The following is a 15747-nucleotide window of genomic DNA, read 5'->3' on the forward strand; positions in this document are numbered from 1 at the left end:
ACATAGAAGGAACTCCCAAGGCAAGAGACATATTAAAAATAATAACAATAATAATAATAATAATAATAATAATACAGCAGAGCAGGAATCGTTTGTTTACGTTACAAAAAGAATTATAACTCCATCTTCTTCTACAACTACCCTAGTCCAAAACATCACTCTCCCTCTCCCTCTCCCTCCCCAGTGACTGCTCAGATTCAACTTATACCCTGGGAATTTAAAACAAAAAAAAAAAAAAAAAAAAAAAAAAAAAAAAAAATCAATTACAAACACAATGAGAGATCAAAGGTGGTTACTTGGTTCAGATTACAAGGCCAAATTCACAATGAGCTCTCCCTCCCTTTTGGCTCTTCTTGTTCCAAAACCACGGCACCTCATCATCGCTTACCTCCTTGCGCAAAACAGCTTCGGTTCATCCGCAGTGTCTGCATACAATCCCATCGAGTACACCCAATCTCCTCTCCACCCCATTATATGTATGAAAAAAGATAGATCAAATTGTGTGTATTGCATATAAACTTCAGCCAATTTTACTCCACAGGCTCGGGGCCAAAATTCTGTGCGAATTCATCAAGCAGCCCCCAGTTTTGTGGACTGGATTTACTTGAATTTTGAGACGGCAGCGTTCTTATGCATCCAAGTAAATGCTGGACGTCACACAGAAGGCTGGGAGGAAGACAACAAGATGTAGAGTTAGTTATCGGAGGATGGTGAGACACCCAATAGAGATTGATTTATCTACATGCGTTCTACTTTTAGTTTTTGTAGAGTGGGGTGAGGAATCTCATAACCCATAAACTATGGAGGTAAGGTATATCAGTACCTGCTTTTTGCTTGTGGCGTTTTTATCTCTAGACGCGAAAATGCATCGGAAATTTGAGAATGTAAAATTACAACCACTTGCCTGCAAAATCATGGTAAGCAAGATCATATGTAATAGGAAATATCAATTTGCATGGCATCCTTCTTAATCATGCAAGAAAAAACAGCATCAACAAATAACCAACCAAATTACTCAATTCTTTCTACATTATTATGAACACCGAATCCTAGTTGATGTGCAGACATCTACTAAAGAGGCGCCACTGACAACAATCTAAAATAAAAGAGTTTGATATAAACCTGAGAATAGAGTGACATACCACACACAAATTACTGACATGGATTAGAAGTAGACAAAAGATTTAAGACAAAATCATGATTGTAACCAATCCAGCCCATGTCTTTAATAATAAGAAACAAATGAAAAACGAAGGTATCCTGAGTAAATGAATCAATTGAACTGATCTATCTATGTTACAGGCGTCCTTGCCACACTAAGTAAGAGGTGGAACGTCAAATTGTGGTGAACTAAGGCTCCGTTTAGATATATTAGAAAAATTTTGGGAATAGTAAAAAGTTATATTTGATGTGATGTTTTATGAGAAAATATATTTGACGTGATATTTTTTAAAATTTTATTGTAGACGAATAGTGCCAAAAGTTCTAAATATATCTTTGTAAACGGTGTCTAAAGCTTTGATCATTTTAGGGGAAACATTTGAGCTAATAGATACATAAACAATTATATCATATGCAAAATAATATGCAGATAATTTGATGAAAATCTTTTTGAAAGGGATAATCGAGTTTGAGAAAATATTTGCACATGCAAGTTGCTTGCATGAGACCATGCATAAGGCCAACCACAGTAAAGGCAATAAACAAAGCACCAAAAGTTCACTCCTGACAACATATATTACCCAAAGATAGCCTGAACATCCTCTTCGAGAAGGTGCTTAGATAAAGTCCGTAGAAGATATCCAACCTCCTGTTGTAATAAGTGGAACAAAACAATCAATGAAAAGAAGAGTGATTGCTAAGATCAGAAGGCCCATAACAGTAAAATCACAAAAAACAAGTCCATCAAGGAGGAAATGCACCATTCTGCATTACAAATTTACAAGTAACCAAAAAGATGGAGCATAAGCATTTCAAAGATGGAAGTAATCAAAAGCTTCAGGAAGTTAAATTTTGAAACAATAAGCTTATTGGATGTCTCCACCCCGCAGTTCGATTTCGTAACTTTCTTGCCACCAAACAAACAGTAATTATCAGCAGTGATAGACTCTGAATCCAACATTACCATCATGAGCATTTAATGATGGATTCAAGCTCATGTTTCTAGCTCCATACCACATGACATTAGAACCTTAATTTATATATTTATTTGTCAATATATAGCATTATCAGAATACACAGTCTACCCAGAGATGGGTTGTCCTTCTCCTGAATGTTGTCAAGCAAATAAAGCTCATGATACTACAGGTCTAGAAATGTCTACGCACCATCAATATTTTTGTATATTGAAATTTTATTCTTTGCACAATGGTGATTCCAGAATGATCCAGATGTGAAAAGGTTACAATCACATATAGCATATAAAAGGCTGAAGAAGTAAAGATCGTAACTCATTACAAAATTTTAGTATTTCCATAATCATACTGAATTAGAGATTGGCTGAAAAGGTATATACTTTCATATTTCATGAGGAATTTTAATCAAGAATGCATATGGCCTATTATAGTAATAAGGCAGTTAAATATATGATTAAGTAAATCAAATCATAACATATCACATTATATATAAATTAAATAAGGAAACAAAATATGATGTAGATGCTAACTCTCCCCCTAAAATTGGTACATAGATATCACGCATCCCCAACTTGGACAATGCCATATAGAATAGACCACTAGAAACTCCTCGTGTCATTGCATCAGTTTGTTTGATATGAACTTGAATTTTTCGTCTTGCTAAAGTCAAGATTATCATTGATGTAGTTTATATCGAGGGCTACGGCTAGGTTTTTCCTATCAAGAATACACCTCTGCATTCTCGGACAAGATCAAACAAGGATGAGGGGAAGTAGGGGAAAAAGAGGGCTACGGCAAGGGTTTTTAACTAAAGAAAGATAACAGTGGAGAAAATGTTTCCTTCAGCTCTGAATTCTGATACTAAATTAGAGAGTGTCTCAAATAGTATATATTTTCATATATCATGAGAAATGATTATAGAGTATACATAAAGTATTCTAGAGATTAGGAAAGTTTAACTATATTGTAAGCATATCAAATCAAATCATATCTAAATAAAACAAGGAAACAGAATAAGGTGTAGATGCTAACTTTTTCTTTTTCTTTCTTTTGATGCTAACTTATTGCATCAAGAACTACTAATTAAAGCATTATCACAAGAATATAGCGAATCGTCTAAGCCTAGAGCATGGTAATATATCGATTATATATATATATATATCCTTTCTCTTATAAACCCACTATATTTGGTTCTCTTTTTAATAATGTCAAAACAAAAACAATGTACAGTGTCAGGGAATTCAAAAATCTTTTTCTTTTTCAAACTGGTAATGAACATTCATCATCAAAATAATGGTTATGTAGTGTACCTTGGTGAGAGACCGAGCAAACTGACTAGGCTGTAAATCTGCTTCCTCTGATCTATTCCAGGCCTCTACAATTTGAGGCAAGCTACGTAGATGAACCAACAACCTCTCTCTCATTATCTGAACCAGCTTGGAGTGAATTTCATCACAATGATTTTTATAATCCTATCAGAACAAACAATAGTATTGAATCATAAAAATAAATAGCAAGTGACATGTCAATATAGTGTCATGTTTTCTAATTAATTGAAGAAAAAATAAATCAATCAATCAAAGCAAAAATTATCCCATATAAATCTGAAAAGAAACACTTCAAATTATCTTAACTTTATAGATGCAGAATCACAGACTGTGACTTCCCTAGAAATTATATCCTCACTTGGGTAATAATTGAATAGGTAATACATAAAAATGGTAAGAAAAATTATTTTACCATTGCCACTCGATCAAGCTCTGATTGCAACAAAGCTTTGTACGTATCAGGCACTTTGAGCAAGAGAAGTCTCCTAATTTCTTGACAGAAAAAATAAAAGAAGTAAATGGATTGCATTAGTTGGTTCGCAATGTGAAATAAAAAATGCCAACTTCAGGTTAAGAAACATCCAGAGCGCAAAGTTTAATCAATGCTATATGTGCACTTCATAACCAAAACCATGTAAAAACATATGAATGGAATAAATGAAGAATGAATAAATTGCAATAGAATTCACCCATGCAACATGTTTTTGTGATATTTTGGGTTTTTTTTTTATGTGTGTATTTTGGTTTTTAGATGAAATAGTTGTTAGATGTCATGTTTTGTATAGAAAAATAGTATATTTTTACTGAAAATTATGAAAGTTGTATAGTAAAAAACAAAAACAAAAACAGAATCTTTATTTCACTATGAACTAAATCAACTAATATACTCCAAGTAAAATCTTGGAGTGGCCAGGAGTTCTCTCTCTGGCTATCTTTGCTTGTATTGTTTTCCTAGTTTTTATATAGCGCTTGCAGGCTTTTCCTTCTACCACTTGTTCCCTATTGCTTATCATAATTGAGAATTTCAGTTACAGTTTATTAGCATATATGATCTGACTTCAGAAATCCAACATCATATAAGAATACCCATCAAACCAACCATGGTATTACAACATCGTAGAACATGAAAAATAGTAAGTTGCAAATCTGGAGCCAGAGATTAATAGAAAAACCGATTGCATCAGCTACCCCATTATACGTAAACAAAGAGATGATTAGATGAAAGTATTCTTTTCGCTACGGTGAAACTGATTGTGATGAGATATTAAAGGAGACAATTAGGTACTTCTATAACCACTTACCAGGTATGATGGCATGCATGAAACTTATAACTTGACTGGCCATAGCCAAATGTCTAGCAGTAATTGACCTCAAGCCAGATACCTGCAGTCAATTAGGTTAGAGAATGGCATATTACAATAACCAGCAGGAAAACTATTAAATAATTGAATAGTGCAGATAGTCCAGCCCATTTTTTGACCTAATGTACAATTTAAAGAATAGATACCAGTTATTCCAGGGACAATTCAACCAGAAAGTCATGTAAAACGGATCTTCTTCAGTCAAAAATATCCAAGCATAAGTTCTTATGTTCCCAAGATTTCAAATATATACAACTAATTAAATATCAAAATGACAAGAAGATGTTTGAGTAAAAGCCCACCGGATTAAAGCAAGAAGTTGAAGAATAGAGATTAGATCCTTAAAAAATAACTTAATAACTTTCCTTTTTGAATTAGTACCTGTAAGGCATTCGCTCCAAGAACAAGATGAGCAGTCCTTGAATTGAAAGTTTTCAAAATCTCGGCAACACGATGAACAACTTCCGCAGAGAGTGTGGGTAAACAATTATTCATATCCACATATTCTGACATCATCTTCACCAAATATAAGCCACTGAAGCAGGAAGAAAGAGTTACTAAATCTAGTCTTCATAGTAATATTCAGGATGGTAAGAAAAAGAAAGATATTCCAAATAAAAAACAAAGATAACCAGGCAAGAAAACTAAAGCATGAATCCAAGGAATAACTACAATCCAACTTCCTCCCCCGAACACATCCAGGGAAACTCCATCACTAGCCATAAACCAGACCTAATATCAAATCTAACAAAATCTAAATTACGAAATAAGTAAATCTAATCATCAGTGCTTAAAAAAATATTTCCACCAAATGTGATGAAAATATGAAAACAAACAGCAATGCACACACCAAGTTGTAAGCAAAAGTGCTAACCAGTTCACCATGTGATAGCCAACACCTTTAAAATAAAGCATTTTATGAGTAGATTTTCCTCGTTCTTTCATGCTGCCACTTGCATGAGAAGAAGTGCTAACACCAGAATTGCTGTTTTCTGCCGCTGCATTAGAGCGTAATGAATCAGCATTTGGCATATGATCAGCATATGTCCCATTAGAATCAGATTGCTCATTAGGCTGGGATGAGTTTGATGAACCAGGTTCCACCAAGGAACCATCACCATGTGGTGCTACTTGACTAGAACCTGATGCAGTATCATCAGAAGATGTATCAGTCTCTCCAGCAACCAAAAGCTCTGAAGAAAAAAGTGAGTTGACAATGCTCTGAAACTCATCAGGTACATCTATCTCCGCCCAATTTTCTTGGTCAAGTAAGGCTCTCATCTTAACCATCTGCAACAACCGTAGGGAAAATTAGTTGGTTACTTGAGAACAGAAACATAGTACATGCCAAACGCTGTCTTGTATAGAAACTAACTCGAGATTCATGCTGGAATTCAATGAAGGATTTAGCTTGTGATTGGATCGTTCCACGAATGCTGTATCCCAACCTCCCACCAATCTGATTGCATAGGCATTATACCATATCACAATAAGAATAATAAAAGGTTGCTTCAATATAATTAGATAACATCATACAACAATAATTGTCACAATACCTTCTCTGTGGAACTTATAAATTCTTGGCTTATGTTATAAACACTAAGGAAGTCCTGCAACTTCAGTTTTGGATGAATTTGAGAACGAATTCCAACAATTTTTGCCCATCTTCCATGAGCAGCATCACAAGCTGCAAATAGAGCCTCTGCATTTTCTCTTAAAATATCAGCTCTGTTCACATAGAAGGAAAATTTTAATGTCAGTAGATTTCAAATGGCCCTGCCACAGATCCTTGTAGCAAAAAGCTTATTATGAATAACTTTTGTTACCATAGGCAATTAAGTAATGAAAGCACTAATTGTGTATCTGACAATAAACTTCAAGAAAGTACAAGGTCATCATGGAACATGAATTTGATCAAAATTCCAATGCTTTAGTTTTGTAGAGAGGAGATCAAGTATGGGTACAGATTACAGAACATTGGCAGAAACAGTAAAATAGACCAATTTAAGCAGATGGCAGAAGGAATCAAGCTTAGTCATCATTCAGCCAAGTTTCAATAACATCTCACGATGGATTAAGCACAACCAAATATAAGTACACAGAAATGTCAGCCTTCTTCCTTGAACCAACTTTAATCAGATCCATTCTCCCCTCTTAAAGCTTAGCTTTCTCCCTTCCACTGCGACAATTACTAACAAAGCCTCCAGTAAACTAAGCTAAATAAAATATCCAAATTAATTTGATGGTAACATCATGAGATAATGATGAAAAACGTGCATACTGTGGACAAAGTATCAAGAAGACATTCTCATTGGCCAACCACCAAATAGATAATCAAGAAACACAATTTCCAATAATACCGGAGAAAGAGAATTTCACCTGAAATTTTTGGAAAGATTTGGACTCGCAGTATCATATCCTCCTCCATGGATGGGTACCACCATGCTAGCATTTTGGGAAGATTGTGGTGAAAACAAACTGGCATGACTATCTTTATCATTGGTCACTTCTGTAGCTGTTGCTCCATGAGCAATGGCAGCAGCAACAGAAGCAGCAGCATAGTGCCCATGGGGATTGGCCATAATCCCTTCAATAGCTCTTTTAACTTCAGAAGCTCGCACTAAGCGAGTCTGCATTCACTAAAAGAAAAAATCAAGTTACATCGTTCCAGCTTTACGATCAATGAATGTAAGCCAAGGCAGCATATAGGATCATCATTGGATCCGGGGATATATTTACAGGTACTAATCATATTAGTTATCACTAATAATAGAATTTGCAACAAAGCATCATCTGAAAGAATTCACTGTCTGACGTGCTATTTAAATGATCTCAAACGGATTATATCCTAATTTTATGTGCAAAACAGCAATAGTAACTTCAAACTGTGGAGTGTGAATAAACAGATCAACAAACATTATACACATTGCATAAGAGGACACAATCAGGTTGCAGATAAAACTGAAATACAGGGCAGTGAGGCAAACCACAAAGCATCCATCAAGTCTTACTTAAACCAAGAAAGCAAGAGGGAAAAAAAAAAACAAAAAAAACAAAAAAAAAAAAGAAAGGTAGTTTTTTTAATTGAGTACGAAATGGAAACACAAGTATATACCAGGTTATAGTTTAGGTTAAGAATTTAACATTATATCAGAAAAGGATACTCCCGATCAAGACCCATGGTTCAGGAAGCATAATAGATTGCATGCAGCCCTTACTAAAGGTAAACAATGGTGCAGATGTAACACAAATCAATGATAAATTACCATTTCACATGCTAATTGTTGGCTTATAAAATTTGGAAGTACACCAGGGCAATCAAAATTTGTACATGCACATTACCTGTACAATCTTGAAAATTTCCTCCAAAAGTCTCAGGAAGCCATCAGGTGACAGGCTTTTCAACTTACTTCCAAGTGACGAGCCTCCACCTGAGTGAGTAATGCAGAATGAAAAAGATTTAACAGATGAGGAGTTTATACAAGTTAGATAGGATTTTCTTACAAGAGTCTCTTAAATTTCCATTAAGAATTTCACTCTTACAGAAGAGTAAGTAAAGGAGAAAATTTGCATGTTGTATGCAGATCATCAAGTAAGAAAGAACTTAGCTTTCAACAGAAATTCAAAATACATAAGAAATGAACTGCAGGTGAACCCACCATCATTATCCACTATACCCTCTCCAGAGAAAGAACCTGACTCTAGTGGCATATTCAAAACTGTCACCTTGACAGAAGTCTTTATATCAGAAGCCAGTGTATCACGATACATTCTCAATACAGCTGGTAATTTTCCCTGTAAGCAAAACATTAATTTACAAGATAATATTGGTGCAAAATATTAATAGAAGATTGATAAATCTCCCTCCCTTCATTTTAAATATATATATATATATATATATTAGATATAATCAATACAACCAAATCAAGCACAAATAAGCATAAAGACTAGGTTGCAAATTATAGTCTGCCTAGTACTAAAGGCAGTGATTATGATTCAACAAGCATATTTTCATGTTTTTCTTCAATAATGATTACAAAATTCAACTAGAGAAAGGAAATTTTCAGTTTTCAAGACTAAGGTTAAGTTTAGACCAAAGCACAGGTTAAGTTCAAATTCTAACCAGCTAACAGATCCAAAAAGTTATCATCAAAAGGTAATCCACACCATATGGGAACCATCAGCAATTAAGATCCCACTGGTACCAATAAATGGATGCAAATCTTCCATGATGTTAACTGTACAAGTAGCAGGTCAAAAAAAAAGTGAAAATATGTACCAGTTATATTCTAACTGCCTCAAGCCCTCAACCCCATTCAATTTCTGAACGCATGATTATCATTCACAATTGTAAAATGCTACAATTTTCCCTATAATAATTCAATCTATTATGGTGTGTACTATTTGGAGTTACGTTTTGTCTTTTATAGAGAATAGCGATGGTTGCATGGTAAAAAGCTGAAATCAAACTCCAAACAACAAACCCTTTAAACTTCTAAATTCATCCACCACACCACAATTAGTTTCCAGTAATGCACACAAGACCACAGTTCAAAATTCCAAAACAGAAGAATAATCATTGCTGAAAGATGAGAACATAACACAAAGACTCACTGTTCTCAGCAATCCAATGACAAGGGGAAGAAGCTGATCTTGAAAATTAGACCTTCGTTCTTCCTCCAATTTATCCTGCAACGAACCCGAAAGATGTTTGTAAAGATACAGCACAGTAAGAAAATCAAATGATGATAACTAAGCAAGCATACTACACATGAGCACTTAAAGGGGAAAGACATAAAATGCAAGATGCATTTTAGTGGGAAGATGCAATACATAATAATCTACCTGCAACAGCAAGGATTTGAATGAACGAAGCCTAGAAGGTTTCAAAAAGGAAATTTATAATATGTAGCTAAGTCATATAAAATGCTATCAAGAAAAGGATGAATATGGCATGCATAAGGCTTTTCACAGTAGGTTTCAGTCATTAAAAGCAAGAGAACAAGAAATAATTGCTAGAAGTTCCCAGAAAGATGAAACATGACAATGCAAGTTGATCATAAAAAAGGTTACTATCACAGAAGATAAGATGAAACTATGGATTATTAAAACACTTCTAATATAAGGTCTGCATCAACAACATGAACCAATTATGAAAAGAAAATTACATTTGAGTGTTCCAACTAAGTTCAGGACATCTGGTTGCATACATTTGGTTTGAGAATGGATTTTAGAGGAATGGGATTGAATTCCCTCATACTTGAAATGCAAAAAAAATTAAAATCCATGGTTTGAATATTATTTGATTTAAGATAGTATTAAAAATAATTTTGAATAATAGATGTAGTGGAAATTCATAAAAATATATATATAATAAGTATGTCTATATATTTATGTCATTACAATAATGTATAAAAATTCTTTAATTAACAATAAAATAGCTATATTAGTCAAACTTTATAATTAAATATAAGATCTATCTATTGATAAGGCATCCAAGCACATCACACATAACTAATAAGTAATAAGTGAAAATGTTAAATAACTAATGAGCAACATTAAGCAAAAGATAATGAGTGGATTTAGAGATGACTAGGTTTAAACATGGATTTCAAACACTAAACTTCTAAAGTCAATGAATTTAAAATCCTTCAAAAACACAAAGAGGATTGGATTTGGACTATGTTTTTGAATTCCATTAGGGCCAAATTTGTTCAACAGATGTGGCCTCAATTTCTGCTTCCACCCAAGCACAGGAAGGGAAAGACTTATAAAGACACATAACATGTACTGAAAACTAGAATAATTGCGGTGTTTGGATGTTGACCAGGGAGACAAAACTTTCCCCAAAACACAACTCACCAATTATATCTTTCAGAAAACTATCATCTCTTTCTCTCTCTCTCTCTCTCTCTCTCTCTCTCTCTCTATATATATATATATATATATATATATAATGAAAAAACAACAGTTATAATTAATTACTCAATCATTAGCAATTACTAAAATTAAAATTCGCTCATACTCACAAAACCCTATGCTCTAAAACATTCAGTTAGTGTTATACAATCAGATCATCCATTTAGTTTACTTTATACAAAATCCAGCGTATATTAAAAAACATATTACTTTCAAGGAAACAAAAAACAAAAAACAAAAAATGCAACCATAGACAGGTTCCATGAATGCGTGGAAGCATCAGTAAAAATGGAAAGAGAGCATGAAGCATACTTCATCATATAGCCCATCAGAAGTGAATGCAGATGGTATTGATGCATCTGTATTTTCAGACCCACGCAGAGATGAGCGGATAAATTCTGCTGCAAGAATGCTACAAGAATAAATTCCATAAGTCAAAACATCAGGCAAATACAGTGTGATTCCACAGCCAAAAAAGCATGTTGGAATAACTGAAAATTATAGATTAGCAATCCAGATAAAATTAAGAAATTGAAGCCACATCATGCAGACCAAGAAAGTAAAACGTCACTAGAAGCTCAAAAAGTCGTATCGGGTAGATTCAAATTTCACAGTACCAGGGAGATATTGAAAAGTTCATAGCAGATCCTAACAAAGAGGAAAGAGAAGAAACTTTTACTATGCATACAAGCCTCTAGAAAAGCTCTTATTTATTTCAGGTACACCAAACCCATCATTCTTTTAACATCACTATTATTTGCAATCAGGAAACAAGGAGTGATGTTGATAGTGCATGAAATAGCAAGTTAAAATAACACATTCAAGCCACATTACTTGCCATACATTCTTTTTGGATTAATTTATTCAACCATGTCTATTTCAAAGTCATAAATAATCATCTCCATATATCAACTCATCAAATTGTACCAAACACCATGTGCAGTCCTCCCATTGCCAACTTAAGGGGCACGGGTGCTTACTAAAGCAACTTATGTATTTCATAACCAACAGAGACACAAACACTAGAAAAGGGAAAAAAAAAAAATGCAATTAAAAGTCAATTAAGTAGTGACTGTAGTTTTCGTGGGAGTTGATGATGACTGATTTATCAGATATTATTTTAATATATCCTAACTTTATGTCTTATCCAGTTTCAGTTGCATGTTGGCATGGCATTAATGACTTCTTTCTTTCACTGTAGGTGCTCACAAATTAGTAACAACAATGCACATACAAGCAATGTCCAAGACTTCAAAAATTTACGCAGACAACTATATGTTGGTGGGTTAAAGAGTGTCGAGTTGGCCAAGAAACTCTCATGATATCGCTGGAAAGAATAACATGGCAATGCTTGTGTCGGAAGAATCTAGAGAATATGGGAAACTGCAGGTCTGTGTTTTGTGCCTCCTTCATAAAAGACACGATACTTGTGGGGTTTAAGGGTGTCTTTCTTATACAGGACACATACAAAACCCTAGGAGGCAATTTGAAGAGGAAAAATGCTGAGGAAGCAAGATATTGCAATTCGAACAATCAACAGGTGAGATTTTTCATATCAAACAGAAGATCTTGTTTTCTTTTTGCAATTTCTTTCTAATCTGTAGTATGTCAAAATAAATAAATAAATAAATAAAATTGCTGCAATGCAGAATCTCAGTAACAAGTGATCTTGTGCCAAGCAAAGGCGCATAATCCCCTTTCCTTCCAAGTTCCTCAATGACTTTCTAAAACCTTGGGCACTCTATTAAGCATACCTAAGCACACCAGACATTCCAAAGGAGAACAGCAGATGTTATCATAAAGCAAGGTCTACATTCACCATAGGACTCCTGATATATTCCCATTGAGTGTAGCATAGCATAAAAATAAACCAATGAATGAGATAAGATCCCTATCTCTTCTCCAGATTTTTTATTGTTTAGTTTCCATTGTGACCTTTAGAAAGAAGTTTCCATTGTAATTATCCTTTGTTATTTTTTTCCCTTCGTTTGTTTCCTAACTTTATTGCTTTAAATTTGATCATTCTAAGATATTGTATTTTTCTAGCAAGAAACGAAAAAGAAAAGAAACCATTACTCCATTAGTACTTATTATACCTAACAGATCCACCATCCAAATAGTCATACTACTACATTTCAATTAATGTATTACCTAAACAATTAAGGTAGGAAATTGGGATCACCCTATTTATGAATTACACATACGGTAGGTCTCATAGTCAAGTATATACTTAATAAGTAGGTTTCCAATCAAGAAAAAAAGGTAGATACGACAGGAAGCTTTATTTATTTCTAGTATCAGTGATAGCCTTCACAGGCATACAAGGTTTGTGCCATCTAAATGCATATTTCCACCCCACAGTACAAAAACAATAAAGTCAGTAAGAAATAGAACAAGACAAGAGTGAGAAAAGATGATCGCTTGACTTTACATGGAAAACAATCTCACTGTTTTACAGAGAACTTCACATTTCATTGAAGCTAAATATCTTCTCATATGGCAAAGGTAACAAGAATATAAATACAGCTTCCATTGAAAACCACAAGTAGACCAACCTGTTAATTGAATCTACTGAAGCAATTACATGGTCACGAAGGTGACGAAAACAATGCAGGCCAATAAGCTCATCTCGTTCCTGTCAAAACAATACAGCTTACAGATAGATGGACAAAGAATTTCACAGTATAATTCAAACATCTCTAGCAAAAAATAAATAAGATTAAAGGAGCACAATGCTCTTTCTACATCTAAACCAAAGAGACCTCCACGTCCATCACATGATTATATTATTACTGTGGGAAGCACAAGATGAAGAAAAAACCGAAGTTAGAAAGTGATATCATCTGACATACAAAATAATAGATTTGGCTTCGAACACTAGCGAAACAACTTCAAGTTTGATCTAGTTCTTGGTAAGAATAATGGCAGTATTTTGTAAGAACCGCAATAAAGTACTCATCTTTAGTTTTAGTTTTGCACTTGACAAATGAAGATAACATACAGAGAAATCTGAAAGCCAAAAACACCCAAAAAGAGAAAAGAAAAAAGAGATCAAGAACTTCAATGATGAATTAGCTATCGTGGGCAGTACTGCATGCATGAAAATAGTTCCTCATAAATGAAATAAAGAATCATAATATGTAATGAGCATACCAACAGACACTGTAGGTCATCAATAATCTTTAAAGCTCCAATACAATCTGCAGATGCAACAAGCTGAAAAAAAGGCAATAAAGGGTAAATCAATATGGACTCGTGCACTCGCCTAGCTACTGACTATAAGCCAAAACCTCATATATCATACTCATGTATAAGTAAATTAATATGAAAATAGCCATCCAATATAGGATAAGTTAAAATGTATGAACATATTCCTCTTCACGAAAGGGAACTCAACCATAGTCCAATAAAAGTTCGAAATATAAATTGCAGACCTCGATATCAAAAACTCTGTCTTAGATACAACTAGAGAGTGTGCAAGTAAAATGCTACTGCCCATCAAATTAACAATACGAAAATACGAAAAACAGCAACTTACTAACTGAAGAGTGGAGACTGCCTGGTTAACAGATAACACGAGCCTTAGTTTATTCTGCAACTTGAGCAAATCATCACGCTTCATGCTCAGCTCCTGCACTCTCCTTGCCGAACCAACCAAATTAGAGTCAAGAAGCCTGATCGTCTCCTTCAACTCCTTAACCCTCCGGCACCCTTGGACAATCTTGCCATTCAAATCTTCCAACTGCACCTGCGCCTCAAAAAACGAGCTCGATCGCATGGAAATCTCCCTCACCAAATGCAACTCCACGACATCTAGATATTGCGACAATCTCTCCTGCAATGCGACATTCTCCGACATCGTTTGGAAAGGGCAAGCCGCTCTGAACGTGGCACCATCCTCCAACTGAAAATCTTCTTTAAAATACAAAGCGGGAACCTCCCTCAGGCAGGCCACCAATGCCTCCCCCGCGGCGCCACCAGTAAAAGGGCCATCGTGCCCCTGGTTATCCCTGTCATGCTGTCTGAGAATGTCAACGAATCGAGAGTGGGATTCAGAAACGGCGGAGAGGTAAGTCTGGAAATCGGATCGGGCAATTTCAGATCCAGCTTTGGGGGCGGCGGGAAGAGGAGCGAATTCGGGTGCGGGAACGGCAGCGGAGGAGGACCACCAGCCGACGACGGAGGAGGAAGGGTTAGGGTTGTTGAGGATTGAGGAGAAGCTCTGGCTGCTGACATCGGAAATCGATTTGGAAAATGAGGATGCAGATGTATAATTGGATTGCTTCTTGGAGTAAACTTCAGGCGATCTTCCCGGTGATTGGGCAGGCGTTGAATCCATTGCTGATCCAAGAAATCGAAATCGAAATCGAGGAAAAGAGCATGCAAAGAGAGACAGAGAAAGAAGATGATGTATCGGAAAACCCCAAATGGGTTTCTTGAGAAGACAAGAAGGCGGAGGCGGGACTCGATGTGATGTGATTTGATGCGATCCCAACGGCAAGGGGCTTGGAGGAGAAGGAAAGAAGAGATATTGAATCAGAATAGCAGACGAAGGAGGAAGACATGAAATGAAGAAGCTGGGTGGTGGGGTGGAGAGTGGAGTGGCTTGCTTGCCCCGGGCAGATCTCTCCTCTCAGACCATGCGACGCGAGATCAGATGCCAAATGAAGAAGCACCCTGTTGGTGCGCTCCGGCTGGAGGAGACCCAAACCCAGACCCAACGTTGAATCCGACCCAAATCCTTTTAGCGGGCCGGGCTCAGCCAATTGCCGGATATCTTGAATTTGATTAATTGTCTTTACGAGTATTGATTATAGGGTGCTGTGTTTGTTCATATTCTCCCCCAAATACATTATTCATTCTATTTTTTCTTCTTAAAAATATTAAATTAGATACTTATTTTTATTTTTTATTTTCTATGTTATATTAAAAATTAATTTTATATTTAAAATATCACATCAACACATATTTATATCACATCATACCGCTATTCAAATTCAAAAT

The 15747-nt window shown here is 35.2% G+C and overlaps 1 protein-coding gene across 2 annotated transcripts; it reads right to left on the reverse strand.

Moving 5' to 3' along the window:
• Nucleotides 1-30: 30 nt before the first annotated feature.
• Nucleotides 31-15411, reverse strand: LOC127254021 (vacuolar protein sorting-associated protein 54, chloroplastic). Of its 2 annotated transcripts, XM_051278873.1 has the most exons (18): nt 14282-15410; nt 13897-13959; nt 13299-13378; nt 11056-11155; nt 9439-9513; nt 8484-8619; nt 8167-8255; nt 7204-7454; nt 6381-6552; nt 6200-6283; nt 5699-6114; nt 5206-5359; nt 4765-4846; nt 3876-3955; nt 3446-3607; nt 1743-1810; nt 824-904; nt 31-666 (listed from the first exon to the last, which is right to left on the reverse strand). In XM_051278873.1, exons 1-18 carry the CDS (start codon nt 15080-15082, stop codon nt 531-533), a joined length of 3030 nt encoding a protein of 1009 aa, XP_051134830.1. In that variant the 5' UTR covers nt 15083-15410; the 3' UTR covers nt 31-530. The 2 variants fall into 2 exon arrangements, 1 of the variants encoding a protein (XP_051134830.1); XR_007839386.1 differs by lacking the exons at nt 31-666; nt 824-904 and having other exon boundaries at nt 3876-3948; nt 14282-15411.
• Nucleotides 15412-15747: the final 336 nt, after the last annotated feature.

The sequence above is a fragment of the Andrographis paniculata genome, unplaced genomic scaffold, assembly GCF_009805555.1.
Source record: "Andrographis paniculata isolate CXL003 unplaced genomic scaffold, ASM980555v1 Contig52END, whole genome shotgun sequence".
In the NCBI taxonomy this organism is placed as follows: domain Eukaryota; kingdom Viridiplantae; phylum Streptophyta; class Magnoliopsida; order Lamiales; family Acanthaceae; genus Andrographis; species Andrographis paniculata.